Source organism: Polypterus senegalus, chromosome 2, assembly GCF_016835505.1.
Source record: "Polypterus senegalus isolate Bchr_013 chromosome 2, ASM1683550v1, whole genome shotgun sequence".
Lineage (NCBI taxonomy): Eukaryota > Metazoa > Chordata > Cladistia > Polypteriformes > Polypteridae > Polypterus > Polypterus senegalus.
Genome location: NC_053155.1, coordinates 16,961,691 through 16,981,291, shown reverse-complemented (window position 1 = coordinate 16,981,291; position 19,601 = coordinate 16,961,691). Strand labels below are relative to the sequence as shown.

The 19,601-nt window shown below is 36.1% G+C and overlaps 2 protein-coding genes across 2 annotated transcripts; both read right to left on the bottom strand.

Moving 5' to 3' along the window:
• Window positions 1-204: 204 nt before the first annotated feature.
• On the bottom strand, window positions 205-1,170 carry LOC120524275 (olfactory receptor 6N1-like). The gene has a single exon (XM_039746133.1). It carries the CDS (start codon window positions 1,168-1,170, stop codon window positions 205-207), a length of 966 nt encoding a protein of 321 aa, XP_039602067.1.
• Window positions 1,171-13,278: 12,108 nt separating this feature from the next.
• On the bottom strand, window positions 13,279-14,244 carry LOC120524274 (olfactory receptor 6N2-like). Its single transcript, XM_039746132.1, has one exon. It carries the CDS (start codon window positions 14,242-14,244, stop codon window positions 13,279-13,281), a length of 966 nt encoding a protein of 321 aa, XP_039602066.1.
• Between the last annotated feature and the right edge of the window lie 5,357 nt (window positions 14,245-19,601).

Here is a 19,601-nt window from a genome sequence, read left to right as displayed (position 1 = left end):
TAATTTTCATTTTCATTTTTGCAGAAAATACCTCCCATAGTCACAGAAGTGCTATTTTTGTATTTTATGCTGAGTACTGTAGCCAGTAATTAATTCTCCAGGTGTTTGAAATATAAATTGTTACTGACAGTGTTTTAGAGTAAAGTACATTATAATCAAAGCACATGCTTCCACTGTTAAAGCTGTCATTTTAAGAGGAATTAATCATAAACTTCGGGCAGAAGGGTGTGTTTTTTCTGGAAGGAGAACATAAATCCTGAAATACTTCTGTGCAGCTGCCTTGATCTTCTTATTTCTCAAGCTGTAAATCATTGGGTTAACCATGGGAGTAAAAAAATAATTAAGTCCTCCAATCAAAATACGTCCATCATAAGAGATGCTGTCAATTCTCAACACAATATAATCAATGGCAGTGGAAATGTAGTAGAGCAGCACAACAATCACATGAGAAAAGCACATCGAGAAGGCTTTCTTGTGGCTTTCTTCTGTTTTAAGTTTAATTACAGAAGTTATAATATTTAAATATGTCCACAAAACAAATATAAAAGGTACATAAACAACGATTAGAACAAGACACAGGGAACCAATGGCATGGCTTGAAACATCAGTACAGGCTAAGGAGATCACCGTGGGATAGTCGCAGAAACAGTGCATGATTTGATTTGAGCCACAAAATGGCAAGTAAGAGGCCAAGGTGACTGGTATTAAAGGCATCAGGAATCCCAGCATCCAAACGGTAGCTGCAATTACTATACATGTTTTGAGATTTATAATTACATTATAATGTAGTGGCTTAACAACTGCAACATAGCGATCATAGGCCATTGCTGCCACAAGTAAAATTTCTGTTGCCCCAAAGGAGATGATCATATACATTTGCACAAAACAGGCAGCAAAGGAAATTGTATTATGTTCTAAAAACACAGCCAGCATTTTTGGTGTAATTGCTGTGACCATAAGAACATCTAACAGAGCTAAATTCCATAGAAAAAAATACATTGGTGTGTGAAGCCGCTGATCGAGTATTACCAAACCGAGGATGCAAAGGTTTCCAGTACAGGTGACCAAAAACAGAACCAAAAAGAAGCCAAACAGAATGTTCTTGTAGTCTTGAAGTCCAGGAAATCCAATGAGGATGAAATCTGTGATGGATTCAGTCAAGTTGCTCATTGCTTGGTGTGCTTAAATTGGAGTAAAAAAAATCTAATTAAGTACACCAAATGCATTCCAATTCATTTTTATTCATTATAAACAAGTTTACTGTGTTTATAAGTTAAATCAGTCTGGGAGACTAAGCATAGAACTATAAAGTCATGCAACAGATGTAAGGTTAATCAAATGTTTCAGTATGTGCAGAAGCTGAATGAAAGTAATTGTAAATATGCCTTCAGTTGTATTCTGGCGAGGAAAAAAAAATACTTCCCTCACCCAGATTTTGATCAAATATTTCACATGTTCTTGAGAACAATTTACTTTAATCTTCCAGAGTAGTCAAGTAGGCAGCTCTGGCAGCGTCCAACGTACAGCATTTGTATTTGGTTAATAATATGTTTAGAATGTGTGCTGTGACACAGTATATACTGTATCAGTTCATCTACTAAAATATACAGTACTGTAATTGTTTTCTATATCTTACAGCTTATTATTCCTAGTATTTAATTGAAGAAATATGTTTTTATATTTTTAGAAAAAACAATATGCAACTCAAGTTATTTACATATTTTACAATACATAACAGCATACTGTAAGATATTTATCCATAAAGTATTTTATAATATTTTCAAATACATTAAGAGAAGTAGTAAAAAAAAAATTAAAATATATTTTACATATATTTCATTTTTGTAAAGGATTCCCCGTTGTTTATCAGGGATTTTAATGCTATTATTTCTTTTTTCTAATAGTATTTTTTCTTTTACTGTCTGTAAGGCAATCTTTGTATAAACTTATAGAGATATGTTTTGTTGTTGTTTTGGCAGTTACTCATTTTTTTCTCTATATGATTTTTAAAGTTTTTTTTTTTTTTAAGTATCTTGCTATGGGTCTCTGCGGGTTTAACCAATTATTCCAGATGGCTTATAGATCAAGATGTCATAATGCTTTTGGAGTGGGAGCATCAAAGGTGATGACATATCATGAGCTAGTAAACTAAAGAAATCCTTAATAAAGTGGCAGAAATCTAGCAGTTTTGCTGCTAAAAAAATTAGGTTAGATGTCCAAATTGGGTCACACTAGAAGATCTAAAGAGACAATAAATGGCTCCTGTTGTTTATCATAAAAGACTTTTTTGTCAACACACACAAATCTTACATCTATGAACATGCAAAAAATCAACTTGTATGATCAACTAATAATGATATACCTGGCTGTCTATCTGCTCTTTTTCAAACAATATTACAATATCTGGAAGGCAGAGAGTTATGTAGTAGAAGTAATAAGGACACATTTTCCAGTGAAAAAGAATGCAGAAATATTAAACATGATTGTAATAAGCATAATCTCAAGTAATTCTTTAATAATGATCTGTTTTTAAACTAAAGTGTAATACTGCTGGTGGGGATACAAATTTCCAGAATTGTTAATAAAACCTTTCTTGTAAAACAGCAATTCCCTTTTATTTACCTTTAAAACACTTTCCTTCAGAGGTAATACACTCACCCCAGCGCTTCTTCCATTCCTGTTACCATTTCCTGTACTCATCTTGTTTTGCCATGTCCAGAGCCTTTAACATTTTTTCCCAAATTACTTTTGTGGTAACTAATATTCTTCATTTCAGTCCGTTCATTTCAATTTTGGGAACAAACAGAAGTCACAGGGAGAGCGAGATCTGACAAATACGGGGGGATGCGAAGCAACAGCCACATGGTTTTTGATCACAAAATGGTTTGGACTGGCCATCTGGTTGTGTGCAGGTGAGCTACTGCAACGGATGTTGTTTTATTCTGATTCTTTCCCTCAGCAGTTTAGTATAACGTTACTGATTAACAATCTGTTCCCGGTATGACAAAACACTTTATCAACAAGTCCATCAGTGTCAAAAAACACATCGTTGTGTGTTTAAAGTCTTCCCTGGTAGCATGGAGGAAAATCCACCTGCGTGATTGTAGAATAAACAGCAGGAATATGCCACCGATTAACTTGGCATGATGCCACTTGGCAGAGTAATTAACCAGACTCTAGGCATGTGATACTTTGTGGAATGTTTGATAAATACACCCTGCTCCTGTGCTATTAATCGATTCTGAGAATTTTTGGATTCCTTTCCTGCTTAAAGTACTGCTAAAATATATTATTATGATCAGTTAAACATTTAAAATAAAAATATTTCCAAGGAGTGTATTTTTTAACTTACATTACAATAAAAATAATGAACTGCTTGTGAATAACTAAAAATAAGACTTTCTGAAACTCCACATATAGTAAAAAGAATACAATGAGTGACATAACAGCAGACATACTGTGTAGTAACACATACCTGAGTCAGCTCTGTCACTGCCTTTCCTTTATTAGGAACCCAAATGCTTTAAGACACAAGCTGCGACTCTCAATGGCATTTTATTGGCTTTCCAAGCCATCCCAAAAGAACTATTAAGGTTCTTTCTAATTAAGAGGATTGATTTGCTTGGGGAATTAACTGCATTATTATTGTAAAATGATATACTATGGGTTTGGCTGTAGTTCTGTAGACATGGTTAAATTTGTTTATCTCAGCATACTATTTGGTGAATTAATATTAAAATGCCATTTGCAGAGTATTCTACATGCACAAATTAATATGCATTTTAAAAATAAAATGTCACAAAATCCATTCATTCAATATGTGACAACAAACAGCACGACAATTTTGAGAACTGACTAGGAAACGTATTTTAACTTTTAGAACATTTAGTAGCTTAGGCCACCAAGTTGGACCTTCCAGAAGACGGTGCATTTAGACGACAGTCAATTGAAATCCCTTGACTACAGGCAGGTGATCTCCATTGAACTGTGACCTCTTAAACCGATTGGCTGCACCAGTGATGATTTAGTGGTGTTACATTAAAGAGGGTGAATAGTTATGTGATCAATTCTGTTGTGTGTTACATATGTAATTAATTTAAACTAGTCTGCAGAGATGTGCTTTTACTTTCACACTAAGTGATCCATGTCATAATGGACTGTGATTCAATGATGCATAATAAATAAACATGAAAACTTGCAAGGGGGATGAATACTTTTTATAGACGCTATAGATAATATAATCTTACACCTTGCTGCACACTTATCTGTAGTCCAATAACTCACATAGAACATGTTTGGAAGTGCAGCAGGCTACAGACACAGGTGACATGGAACACTTTTTATTTTCATATCAAGATTCATTTTAACAGAAAGGTAATGTATTGCTAAATGACTTCAGACACATACACGGTTTTGTGTGATTTTAATTCTTTATTTACAACCCAAAATGGTATGGAAATGCATTCCCCACTTTCTAATGTCACCATTCCTTTTCATAACACTTAAAAGATATTTTGGCCTTGAGGATACTAAGCAATGAAGTGTTTCAGGTGTTATTTTGTCCCATTCTTCCTACAAACACATCTTAAGGTGTGCCACAGTATGGGATTGTTGTCACACTTTTCAGTTCAAAATTCTCCACACATTCTCTATTGGGGACAGGTGAGGACTGCAGGAAGGCCAGTCCAGTACCCGTACACTCTTCTTCCACAGCCATGCCTTTAGAATATGTGCAGAATGTGGTTTTAAATCGATGCGTGGACGCCCCCGGAAAAAAAGGTCATCTTGAAAGGCAGCATATAATGCTCTAAAATCTCAATGTAATTTTCTGCATTAATGCTGCCATTACAGAAACATAAATGACCTGGCACTCCATATAATGGCAGACCCTGGCTTTCAGATATGTTACTGATAACAGTCTGGACGGTCCATTTCAACTTTGGTCCGGAACACACAGCATCCATCTGTTCCAAAAAATATGTGGAATACAGTTTTGCTTGACCACAATAATCATTTCTATTGTGTGATGGTCTATCCCATATGCCTCCGTGCCAAGAGAAGTCAATGCCACTTCTAAACATGGTTAACACTGTGCACATTTTTTTGCACAGTAAAATTTGAAGTGGAATGTATTGTTGTGCTTGACAAAGGATTTCCAAAGTAATCCCTTGACCATGTGGTTATATCAGCTATTGATGAGTGACGGTTCTTGATGTAGTGCAGTCTGAGGGATTCGGAGATCATGGGTGTTCAGCTTAGGCTAGCGCCCTTGCCCTTTACACACTTAAATTCCTCCTTCCTTGACTCGTTTAGTGATGTACTTTAGAGGGATAAATATGCAAATAACTTCCAATCATTCCTTGAGGAATATTGTTTTTAAACATTTCAAACATTTTTCTCATGTACTTTTTGACAAAGACTTTGGTGGATAGTGCTTTAGAATCAAATCATGATTACAATTAGCTATTGACATCACCTGCTTGAAATCCCATCATTATTTCATTATTTTACCTCATTACTGGCCTTAATTTTCCCCGTCCCAACTTTTTTTGGAATGTGTTGCAGACCTGAATTGGAGGAATGGATATAAATTAACAAACGGGAATGAAGTTGACCAGATAAAACATGACATATCTTGGGTTCATACTGTCTGAATGAAATAAAAGTCAAAGTAAATTTAAGAATCACTGCACTTTTCAAAATTTTGTTTATTTGCATTTTTTATATTTGCTGATTTTCTCTTTTAAATGGAAATTTCAAAAATTGTGGTTAATGTGAAAAGACAAGTGACAAAAAATAGTGTAAGGAATCTGTAATGTGTCATTTACAGTTTTTTTTTTTGTTCTCATAAACATATGAGTAAAATGCAGAAGGCTTTTATCTGAAGTTAAAATCTTTCCCATTTCAAAATGGACATAATAGATGTTTTAAGGTTTTATTGTATGACTAGCAAAACACCCGCGCCTCGCAGAGGCAAAGTACTGGCTTAAAATTTTTATTAAGAAGAAAATTAAACCTTTTTAAACTGAGGGAAAATATACCAATAATTATTTTTTAAGGATCTCTTTGTATACCACATTGTCAGTTCGGCCCTCCGGTTGTAATATGACCAAGCTGTGCGCTGATCTTACTCTTGAGCATGCAACGTACAGTCGGCCATGTGAACAGTAATCTTGTTTCAAATCTCACAGCTTGGATTGAGGCAGTCATAATCGGTTTGAGTTTCATGGATTGTTTCAATTACGACAGTATTTGCAGGACTTGTTGTGTTGAAGTGACATTCTGTATACAACCGGCTTCATCGATAACTTCACATCCAGCTTTTGAGAGTTTAAACATTCATAAACATCAAAGTGTCCACTACTCAAATTGTCACCTATGAATCTAAGATGTTTAAGAGGCATTGGCGGTTGTCGAAAGGTGTAAAATATTTGGCCATTTCGGTACACTTGAAAGTGACAATTGAACAATTCAGAGGCAGCCATCAACTCACATGCAGAACCATAGGTGAAGGGCTTAAGCATTTCACTCTTATAATGCTCCTGTGTAGTATAATTATCTCCTGTACCGTCATCAGTCCACACCTTGAACCTGTCCCAGTCACTCAATACATAAGACACAATGTTCCTCTGGATATCAAGAGTGAGCCTGATATGGACGTGCAATATGTAACACAGAGAATGGAAAAGGCAGGTGCCATCTCTGGGCATGGAAACCACTCGGTAAGTGACAGTTTTTTGATCTATGGTGATCACCTTGATAGACATGTTAATGGGGGTACGGTTGGAACGATAAAGAAAATGGGTACCTGAACAATGTGAAGTAAGTCTAAAATACCTACACAATAACTATAATCGCAATAAACGAACAATAAAACAGAGGAGAAGCCGTGGTGATTAAAAAGGCTGCAGTTATCAACAGGGAGACGTGAATCCCGTGGCGAAGCAAGGAAGGGAATGTAGAGACTGGAGCGACCGACGGACTTATATAGGTAGGCAACTAACAATGTAGGAGGCATTGGGATAGGGGACCCAACGCCGTGACACACGGTGACCGAGCTGCAGGCTATGGACGTATATATGTACATAAGTAGGATTCAGTTAGCGTTGGGAACCCGCGTACCAAATTTCTTGAAGATGGGCCCATAAGTAACAAAGACCATTGGAAAGTTCAATATGGCAGCCGACAGTGGCGTCATACCACTGAAATAAGTACGTACATTGGTTTTGGTTAGCGCAGGGAAGCTGCCAACCAAATTTCGTGAAGATGGGGCCATAAATAAGAAAGTTCAACATGGCGGATGTTGTCGACCGTTATGACCGTTACGTGTAGAATTTCGAAATGAAACCTGCTTAACTTTTGTAAGTAAGCTGTAAGGAATAAGCCTGCCAAATTTCAGCCTTCTACCTACATGGGAAGTTGGAGAATTAGTGATGAGTGAGTGAGTCAGTTAGTGAGGACTTTGCCTTTTACTAGTATAGATGATCCAGTGTTTTATAGAATTAAAAAAAAGATGATAAAAATATTTTACTTAAGATAATTTTCCATAGGAAATTAAATGCCCTCTATGATGTCTGAGACAAAGACACATTTTTCATTGATTTACTCCTCTGCTCCACAGTTTAAAGCAACATATCGAACAATTCAGACATGATTAACGCTAGAATCCTTAAAGCCTGCATCACGTTAAATTGCCTCGCACCTCTTCATCAACGTCTTTGTTTTGCAAATGTGTCAATCAGCACTGGCAGAAGGCAACCTGCCATCCCATCTCCCACAGAGGCAGCTGAAGTCGGACACAAAATTTTCAGAAGTCAAGTCTGTGTATATGGGAGTGTCTGAAACTGTATAGAGTAAACACTATATCGTTATTTGGAATACATACATTTCATGTGTGTTCCATGTCTAAAACAATCTGTGTAAATGTAGTATGACAGGAAATGCGAGGCAAGAAATGATGAAAACATGACTACAACATAAACTATTTTCATGTTATACAACAGCAACATTTTGTTTATATAGCACATTTTCATACAAAAAGTAGCTCAAAGTACTTTACATACTGAAGAAAAGAAAAATAAAAGACAAAATAAGAAATTAAAATAAGACAACATTAGTTAACATAGAAAAGGAGTAAAGTCTGATGGCTAGGGTGGACCCAGAAAAAACAGAAAAAAACTCCAGACAACTGGAGGAAAAAAATAATTATAGTGACAAAATGTTGACGTGAAATGTATAATGTTTGAAGACTGAAGTCTAGATATCAAAAAAACACTTTCACAAAAGGGATAACAAATCTAGTGCGCTTTTAATTAAGAACTAGGGGGCTTCGCTCGCCAACCCTCGTGTTTGGTTTTCCAAATACACACTTTTAAGATTTTTTTCTCTTTGAATTGTTGCCATTTCATTAGTTTCACTTTTATTTCAGAACTTCTGTAAAAACAATATTTGTAATCTTGCGAGTCCCAATATGCTGAATCTTTTTAATGAGGTCAGTCAGACATTTGTTTAATGACTTTGTACTAAAAATCAGAATAGGTTTCTCTGTTTGTAATTTCAGCACAGACAAAATGATCTACATCATCAGCAGTTAATAATTTTTTTTTACAAAGTAACCAATAAATGCATTTGCGTTAAACCCCGTTTTTGAAATTCAAGATTCAAGATTCTTTATTCATCACATGTATAGTTATACAGGACAACACACAGTGAAATGCATCCTAATCCGCTTATCAAAAACTGTGCAAAGTTAGAGGAATATCAGTTAGATTAACAAAAAGTCATAGTCAAGTCATTAAAAGATAATAGTAGAGCATAATAAATAAGTAAAACTATGTGAATAAAGTAGAATTAAGTGTTAAAGTGCAATAGTGCAGTGATTATTGTGCAAAACCAAAGTGAGACTGGTGCATAGTTAAATGAGGCAAGTTTGTTTGTTTGCGCTACTGCAATCTTTACTTTCTAATTTTCCTACTTTCATATCCTATAACTTTCACCACATGTGTATCGCACCAACCTTTTTTTTTTTGAGCCTTTTGAATTCCACTGCTTTCATAATCTCTAACCTGGTCTGGCTGTGTTTAGCGTCAACGTTTGCAAACGTCTTTATGAAGTTCTACTTTGTCTTTTACTCTGTTCTTTAATTCTGAGCCAGATTTGACGTGCTTTTTATTTCAATTCCACTTGTTTCGGGCTGATAATTACTTTCCTTATTTTCTGAATTTGCACCTAGATTATTCTTTTTCTTTTTTGCTCTTTTTTCTCTCCAATGCTTTTGAGTCTCTTTTCTCCGCGCTGCTTTCTTCTTCTCTTTGTCATCGACATTTCATTTATAACGTACTGTCCTTATATGCAATATAAGCGCTGAGAGCCCTGGATCTGTGTGTGCTCAAATCCTTTAGACGACTGAATGTTTTGCTGCCTCTTGGCTTGTTTGATATTGATTGAAAGTGGGGCGTGTCTTGCAAGAATCTCATGTCCCACGTCATCATGAGACGGTCCTGGGTCAGTCTCTTGGCACAAAGTCTCATGTTTAAGGTCCCCGAGAGATGCTCTGTGGCCAATCTTTTTCTTCTCGCGGTTTCTTTTAAATGTCTTCCGTGATCTTAGCGTGAAGATCACGTGTCAATGCCTTTGTGTTTCTCTCCAGGATTTTTTTTTTTTTATAATAGAGAGATATTAGCAAAGAAAGTTGGTTTAGGGCATGTAAGATAAGGTGTCAACTTGTTTGGTGCAGAGGTAAAAACTGCAGTCTTGTAATCAAGAAGTTGTGGGTTCAAGCCTGGGTTGTCCCTGCTTTGAGTAGTGAGCTGCTTTTGTTATTACTATTATATAATAAAAAAGATACATTTGATTTGAGTCTGTTAACATCCTATGTAAATTTATAGTACTTGTAAAAGATGTTACTTTTCCTCGCACATGGACATTCACATCAACATGTCATTCGAATGATTTTTATTCAGTTTTTTTCTTTTTGCACCATCCAGGAGGGGGATGGGACAGCCAGCTGCTTGCTGCTTGTGCTGATCGACACATTTACAAAACAAAAGGCACTGTTGGGGAGGTGCGAAGGAATTTAAGGTGGGCAGGAATTATGAGATTTTTCTTAGGCTTCAGGGATTCTACTGTTAACCCCCTGCAACTCACTAAAGTTAGTCACCCAGCCAGGATATGTTAGCTTCAATTTACAACCTTCCTACTTATTCATACTTAGTTAATAATAAGCTGATATTTTGTGCTGTGTCACACTGTGACTTGATCTCCAATATATTTAGATATAAGAAATGATTCAATATCAATTGGATGACATTTTTAATGTCAGTTTAATATATTTTTAAAAATAGGAGGTTGCAATGCATAAAAAAGCCAAATATCTATCTTGAAATATAATATATTGTATAATATATTTAAAGTTATATAACTAACATTTAGAGTAAATTTAAAGATATATTTAAATAGTATTTTAAGGACTATTAACCATGTATTATTACTAGCATTTTAAAACCCCTTAAGAAATATATTTGTATATTTTTTAATATATTGCACTGTAAAAAAAAATGGCAATAATTTGCATATTTTATAATGTATTGTAATATATTTATACTGTCATTCCTCATCTTTCACAGTGGGGGTTGCGTTCCTGTGACCACCAAAAACTGTAATGTTTCGCTAGCGATTGGTGAAAATACACCTCTCAGCATAGAATTCTTTATAATTGAACACTCTGTTTGATGCACTTTTCATAACATAGTAACCAACGAGGGTGGCACGGTGGCGCAGTGGTAGCGCTGCTGCCTCGCACTAAAGAGACCTGGGTTCGCTTCCCGGGTCTTCCCTGTGTGGAGTTTGCATGTTCTCCCCGTGTCAGCATGGGTTTCCTCCCAAAGACATGCAGGTTAGGTGTATTGGTGATCCTAAATTTTCCCTAGTGTGTGTGTGTGCCCTGCCTGGGTTTGTTTTCTGCCTTGCGCCCTGTGTTGGCTGGGATTGGCTCCAGCAGACCCCCCTGTGACCCTGTGTTAGGATATAGCAGGTTGGATGATGGATGGATAGTAACCAATGAAATAACTCATTAAATGTAGCAAACAAAATACAATCAGGAAAAAAAAAATTATGTTAGCTTTTGTGCTAACATCTTAATTAAGAAAAAAAAAAAAAGTAAACTTTGTCAGAAGGCACCAAGACTGACAAGGTGTCAACATCACATCCAATACTCTGCCCTTTATGGTTGGCATTGGAGAGCTTGAAGGACACACTGGCTTGACATAATTCTTCTACGACATCTGCTTCATGTGCTGCTTAAGAACTTTAGAGATACCAGAGGCCAAATCACTAATGTTGCAGATTTGGGCTTAGTGCTTGAAGGACTTGCACTACACTTTGTGGGCATAATTATAACACAAAACTTTATATTTTAAGCAAAACAATGAAAATATGCAATGATGCATGAGGAGCTCTTTGCTCCATAGTAGTAGGGTGAACAATACCGGTGAAGGATCTGGTAGGATACTTCATCGTGTCCTTCATTTTTTTTCTCTACTGTGTAGAGCCATTAACTCCACGAATATGTGAAAAAAAACTTGAATGAATACTTGGAAGTTGCAAAAGTTAAATGCACAAATGTTAAGGATTAACTATATTTAATATATTTTAAAACATTTTAAACTGTATTAACATAGGTAATATATTTTTAAAAATATATTTTACAAGTATTTTTTTTTGTAAAGGATCGGTCTTCATAGTACTGAAAAAATATGTGCAACTACGCAACCTGGTTCCCAGAAGCCTTTCCCCTGAAAAAGACAAATGCAAGTAACATCATCACATTTGGTGGCAGCGGTGGGATCCGATCAGGTGTGATAAAAGTGAGAAAGTATTTTTGATTTTGGAGTACGGACTAAGACAGTTTTTGGCAGAATGGATACAGGAATGGCCTCCAGAGCAGCACAGGCAGGGGAAAAAGTCCAAGTCACTTGGAATATCCATGCAGTAGAGGCGCTTTTGCGACAATTCATCGCTGTGCAGGAAGACAAAGAACGGTTGGAACAGCGATTCAAAGGTCTGCAGCACCAGTTCAACCATCTACAGGGACAGGTGAATTTGGTGCAAAAGTTGCAGTCCTCCAACCCAGATGAATCCGTACAAAGAAGTAGAGAAGCCACAGCAAGAACATGGGAATACCCATGCCCTTCTAGGAGCCTGAAGACATAGAACATTACCTTTCAACCTTCGAAAGGGTGGCTACTGTGTCTGACTGGCCAAGAGCAGATTGGGCAATCCGTCTTGTTCCTTTACTTACAGGAGTGGGCAGGGTGGCATTTTTGGCCATGCCAGTAGAGGAGTCCCAAGTTGCTGTTTGTTGGTGCCTACCGGAGCCAGGGATCGAGAGGTGAACCACCAACAGCCGAGTGAAGAGAAGGCCAGCTGCATGTAGGGCGACTCACCTGTTGAGAAGCCCAGACGGTAGAAGCAGGGGAGCCGCCAGGTCAAAAGGCACCAGGCTTGTGGTTGTTTTTTTTTTTAAAGAATGCTTCCTACATTATTTTAACCTCGTTTTTAAGAAGATTTGTTTTTTCTAAAAGTTTTTAACCTCTACGTGTCACATCTGTTTTTATGGATTATTTATTTATTTGAACTTTGGACACTGCACTTTATTTTGAACACTTTGTTTTTGTTGATTGTTTTAATAAAAGCACTTTGCACTTTTTCACCATCCCCTTGCTATGCTGTTGCCTCACTGCCTAGCTCATCGATAGCATTACCGACGGTGACAGGTTCAAGGGCTCCCCAACAGGAGAGGAGCATGCAGCAAACCCGCATCGTCACAGCACATAACTATTTCTTAACATGCATGCTTTAATACCATGCTGTGCTTTTCATATAGAATTTGTCTTAAATTAAATTACTACATTATATACAAACCATTTGCATTTTGTTAATGTACAACTTGAATTTCTGGGAAAGAAATGTATTTTTTCTTTTAGCAAAAATCAATTTCTTCAAATTCGAATTTATGGTTTACAGCAGTGCAAAACATCTTATTACAACAGCAATAGAAAAATCGTAATTGTTTTCTTCTTTAGATTTCTTATCCCGTGGATTGTGAAGTGACTCCCTCAGGATCATAAGGTGTAGCAGATATGGGACTTGAACTGCCACTTTTGTATTTTATGCACAGCTCAATGCTGTAGCCAGTAATAAACTTTCAAGATGTTTGAAATAAAAATATCACAGCACAACCTTCCACTCTTAAAAAGCAGTCATTTCAAGAGGACTTTATCATAAACTCCGGACTGAAGGGTGTGTTTTTTCTGGAAGGAGAACATAAATCCTGAAATACTTCTGTGCCGCTGCCTTTATCTTTTCATTTCTCAAGCTGTAAACCATCGGATTAACCATGGGAGTAAAAAAATAATTAAGTCCTCCAATCAAAATTCGTCCATCATAAGAGATGCTGTCTATTCTCAATCCAATATAAACAATGGCAGTGGAAATGTAGTAGAGCAGCACCACAATTACATGAGAAAAGCACATCGAGAAGGCTTTCTTGTGGCTTCCTTGTGTTTTAAGTTTAATTACAGAAGTTATAATTTTTAGATATGTCCACAACACAAATATAAAAGGTACATAGACAACAATTAGAGCGAGACATAGGGAACCAATGGCATGGCTTGAAACATCAGTACAGGCTAAAGAGATCACAGCTGGATAGTCACAGAAACAGTGCATGATTTGATTTGAACCACAAAATGGCAAATAAGAGGCCAAGGTGACTGGTATTAATGGGATTAGGAATCCAAGTATCCAGACGGTAGCTGCAATTCCTATGCAGGTTTTGAGATTAATAATTATATTGTAATGTAGAGGCTTAACAACTGCAACATAGCGATCATAGGCCATTGCTGCCACAAGTAAAATCTCTGTTGACCCAAAGGAGATTGTCATATACATTTGCACAAAGCAGGCAGCAAAGGAAATCGTTTTATGTTCTAAAAACACAGCCAGCATTTTTGGTGTAATTGCTGTAACCATAAGAACATCCAACAGAGATAAATTCCATAGAAAAAAATACATTGGTGTGTGAAGCCGCTGATCGAGTATTACCAAACCGAGGATGCAAAGGTTTCCAGTGCAGGTGACCAAAAACAGAGCCAAAAAGAAGCCAAACAGAATGTTCTTGTAGTCTTGAAGTCCAGGAAAACCAATGAGGATGAAATCTGTGATGGAGTCTGTCAAGTTGTTCATTTCTTGGTGTGCTTAAATTGGAGTAAAAAAAATTGTAATTAAATACACTCAAATGCATTCCATTTCATTTTTATTCATTATAACAAGTTTATTGTGTTTATAAGTAAAATCAGTCTGAGCATTATAAGCATAGAACTATAAAGTCATGTAACAGGTGTAAGCAAGGTTGATCAAATTTATGTGTAGTAGCTTGATGACTGTAGTTATAAATATGCCTTCATTTGTATTTTTCTTCTTTTTCTATCGGCAGCTCCCGTTAGGGGATTCCACAGCGGATCATCTTCTTCCATATCTTTCTTTCCTCGTCATCTTGTTCTGTCATCACCATCACCAGCATGTGCTCTCTCAGTACTTCCATAAACTTCTCTTAGGCCTTCCTCTTTTCCTCTTGCCTGGCAGCTCTATCCTTAGCATCCTTCTCCCAATATACCCAGCATCTCTCCTCTGCACATGTCCAAACCAATGCAATCTCTCCTCTCTGACTTTGTCTCCCAACTGTCCAACTTGAGCTGACGCTCTAATGTCCTCATTTCTAATCCCGTCCATCCTCGTCACACCCAGTGCAAATCTTTAACTCTGCTACCTCCAGCTCTGTCTCCTGCTTTCTGGTCAGTGCCACCATCTCCAACCCATTTAACATAGCTGGTCTCACTACTGTCCTGTAGACCTTCCCTTTCACTCTTGCTGATACCCATCTGTCACAAATCACTCCTGACACTCTTCTCCACCCTGCCTGCACTCTCTTTTTCACCTCTCTTCCACAATCCCCATCATTCTGTACTGTTGATCCCAAGTATTTAAACTCATCCACCTTGACCAACTCTACTCCCTGAATCCTCCCCATTCCACTGACCTCCCTCTCTTTTACACACATGTATTCTGTCTTGTTCCTACTGACCTTCATTTGTCTCCTTTCCAGAGCATATCTGCACCTCTCCAGTGTCTCCTCAACCTGCTCCCTACTATCACTACAGATCACAATGTCATCTTTAAACATCATAGTCCAATCTCATCTGTTAACCTGTTCATCACCAGCAAGGAAAAAAGACATACTTTTCTCACCCAGATTTTGATCAAATATTTTGCAAGTTCTTGAGATACAACCCTGAAATTGACCAAACATTTATCTTTAACAAAATATGTAGTCAGGAAATATTACATTTTATTCAAATAGCAAGATAATAATATTGAGCTCTACTTAGCAATTACACCTAACACTAGAATCTGTAAAGCCTACAAAAAACTTAATCCCAGGCCACCTTAAACTCCTTTACACATCTCCATTAGAATCTTTTGTTTTGTAAATGTGTCGATCAGCACAAGCAGCCTGCTATCCCATTTCCCCCACCGCCAATGCTCAACTCGGGCAAAAAGTTCTCCCAACTCAAGTCTGTTTATCTGGGTGTGAGGTGCCTGGAACTGTAAAGGGTAAATAATATATCGTTATTTGGAACACATGCATTTCATGTGTGTGCCGTGTCTACAATGATCTGTGTAAATGTAGGATGAGAGGAAATGTGAGGCAAAAAATGTTTAACACATACCTAAAACAGAAGCTTTTTTCATTAAAATGAGCCAAGTCTGAAGGCCAAATATTGAATAAACACTTTCACAAAAGGAACACGTATAACAAAACAAGTGTGCCTTTATTCAAGAAATATAACCGAAGAAAAAGAAATCAGGTTAGCGTACAACACTGACACGACCGTGTGAGTGTTGCAGCAGTAAGAACTGCTGACTCATAATCAAGAGGTTGCCGGTTCACTTCAGGGTACTTCCTTGAATTAACATTTTGAGTAGTGAGTTGCTCTTATTTGTTATTATTATAGAATAAAAACATACATTTGATTTGAGTCTGTAACAACTGGTGTAAATTTATGGTACTTGTAAAGGTTAGTGTTTTTTTTTTTATTCCGTGTTTTTCTCTCAGTCACGTTCATACTCCCTCCGATCTGACACTGCTGTTTTCAAATAAAGACGTGCTATAACAGAGGGGAACTCAGATGAGGATGAGGGTTCTGCATCAGAGAAAGAGAACAGAAGCCCTCCCCGCATGAAACGTCCACTCACACATAAGAACAATGCAGTTGCACCAGGTGTAAAGGCGAAACATGCCACCTTTTGGATGCAGCAAGAGTTTGGGCATCATCCTGCCTGTGAATCTGCCACGCGCCTGTCCTTCAACGAAACAGCACACATGTTTTGTGATGGCCTTTATATGAAAAACATTTATGTTTTTTCAGTAATCGTTTCAGTAATCTTACTTAGCCAAGAAGACAGAAGGCATGGGCATTGAAAATCTGCTCTGATATACCATAAGAGTTTTCACCAAGAAAACAAAATGAACATATTTCACTAACGTTAGCATCATTACATCTCAGATATTCAAATGTTGGCTTATTCAGTGTACCTTGAGTAAAGCATAAAATAACCGGAAGCCATTATAAAAATGAAATATATGTAAAATACATTTTTAAAAATATCACCACCAACATGAATTTATTTTAAAATATGCTGCAGTCACCCTTTGATGCTATAAAGGATAAAGAAGATTCTGTAATGAGACCTGCAGAACTGAATCTCCAGCGCATTTCATCATATGTAGAAATGACTGTACAATTTCCAGGTGGGGCTGGGCAGTCATTTGCTCTGGAAACCTTTACAGATTTATTTTTCTTTCTTCCCTGACCATATGATTTATTTTCATATCAAAACCCAACATTTTCCAGTTCAACCCTTTACAGAACCGATATCTGAATTCAATTAACGTAATCCTTATGGGAATTAAATATATTTCAGTATACACAAATGATATGTTGACTTGCCTTTCTATATAATAGAAAATGTGTAATTAAAATAAATATATTTTAAGATCATATCTGAAATATAATAAAAATATATTTATGCTAACATTTTGTTGATATTCAAATACTATATATTTTAAAGCAACATACTATGTTACCAGACCCATGGCAGATCATTCATGTCTTCTTATTTAATCTGGAAAATCCTAAACACAGTCTTCCCATTGATTCTAATTTATTTTAAACTTGCAGTAACTCACTAAGAGTAGTTCAAGTTGGCAGCTCTGGCTGGGTCCAACGTACAGCATTACTACTTATTTATATTTGGTTAATTTAGAATTGTATTTAGAATTTGTGCTGTGACACAGTTTACATCAGTTTTAGAAAAATATTGTACTTATTAAAATATATTGTAATTGTTTTCTAAATTATATCTTACAGCATATTATTCCTAGTATTTGGGAAGAAATACATTTTAATATTTTCAGAATAATCTGCAAAACCATAAGTTATTTACATAGTTTACAAAACAGCATGCTGTAAGATAATATATTCATCCATAAAGTACTTTATAACATTTTCAAATGCATTAAGAGAAGTAGTAAAATATTTTAAAAATATATTTTACATATATTTTATTTTTGTAAAGGCATATTTTCCCCTTTGTTTATTAGGGATTTTGATGCTATTATTTCTTTTTTCTAATAGTATTTTTTCTTTTACTGTATGTGAGGCAATCTTTGTATGAACTTATAGAAATATGTTTTGTTGTAATTATGGTAATCATAGTGATTTGGCAGTTACTAGTTTTTTTCACTATATGTTTTTTTTAAGGATCCTGCTAAGGCTCCTCTGCTGGTTTAACCAATTATTCTTGATGGCTTACAGATCAAGATGTCAATGGTTTGGAGTGGGAGCATCAAAGGTGATGACCTATCATGAGCTAGTAAAACAAATAAATCCTTAATAAAGTGGCAGAAATCTAGCGGTTTTGCTGCTAAACAAATTATGTTAGATGTCAAAATTGGGTCACAATAGAAGATCTAAAGAGACAATAAATGTCTCCTTGTTTCAACTTTGGATTTTGTTACTAATTTTAATAATAAATAATGATAAACAAGCCTGTTCTTAGTGAAACACTATTACAATATCTGGAAAGCAAGAGAGTTTTTTCGTAGTGGTAATAAGAACACATATTCCAGAATGCAGAAATATGAAACTTGATTGTAATAAGTATAATCTCAATCTCAATTAATTCTTTAATAGTGATATCTTTTTAAACTAAACTATAGTACTAGAGGGGAGGGGGTGACTCGAAATCTTCAGAATTGTTTAAAAAAGCCTTTATTGTAAAACTTACAGCAATTCCCTTTTATTTACCTTTAAAATACTTTCCTTGAGATGCAATAAACTCACCCCAGTGCTTTTCCCATTCCTGTTACCATTTCCTTTACTCATCTTGTTTTACCATGTCCAGAGCCTTTTAACATTTTTTTCCCAAATTACTTCCATGACAACAAATATTCTTCACATGGTCCATTCATTTAAGTTTTAGGAATAAACAGTAGTCACAGAGAGCAAGATCTGACAAATACGGGGGGGTGCGATGCAACAGTACGTTGTTTTTGGTCAAGAATCTGTTTTGACTGACAAAGTGGTTGTGTGCAGGTGAGCCACTGCTACGGATGTTATTTTTTCCTGATATTTTCCCTCAGCAGTTCAGTGTAATGTTACTGATTAACAATCTGTTCACAGAGTGACAAAACACTTTATCAACAAGTCCATCGGTGTCAAAAAACACAATCATCATTGTGTGTTTAAAATCTTCCCTGGTAGCATGGAGGAAAAAAATCCTACAAAGCCACCTGCATGATTATAGAATAAACGGCAAAAATCTGCACCCGATGAACTCAGCATGATGCCACTCGGTGGAGTAATTAACCAGATTCTAGGCATGAGATACTGTTAGCACATTTGATAAATACACCCTGCTCCTGTGCTATTGATTGATTCTGAGAATTTATTGATTCCCTTCCTGTTTAAAGTACTGTTAAAATGTATTTTTATGATCAGTTAAACGTTTAAAACAAAAATATTTCCAAGGAGCGTATTGTTTACATTACATTATAATAAAAATATAATAATCAGCTTGTGAAATAAGCAAAAATGACTTTCAGAAACTATACATTTAGTAAAAGTATTCAATAAATGAGATAATTCCAGACATACTATGTAGTAACACATACCTGAGTCAGCTCTGTCACCGCCTTTCCTTTATTAGAATCCCCAACTTTTAAGACTGGCTTTAAGGCTGATCCTTGCATTTTATTGGCTTTCCAAGCCATCCCAAAAGAACTGGTAAGGTTCTTTCTAATTAAGAGGATCAATTTGCTTGGGGAATTAACTACATTATTATTCTAAAAAAAGATACTATAGGTTTGGCTGTAGTTGGGTAGACATGGTTAAATGTTCGTCACAGCATACTAAGTTTTTGGTGAATTGATATTAAAATACCATTTGCAGAGTATTCTACATGCGCTGTACAAAAGTTAA

What these genes read in the sequence shown, in the direction of transcription:
- LOC120524275 (XM_039746133.1), bottom strand. Translation starts at nt 1,170, where the DNA reads ATGAGCAACTTGACTGAATCCATCACAGATTTCATCCTCATTGGATTT.
- LOC120524274 (XM_039746132.1), bottom strand. Translation starts at nt 14,244, where the DNA reads ATGAACAACTTGACAGACTCCATCACAGATTTCATCCTCATTGGTTTT.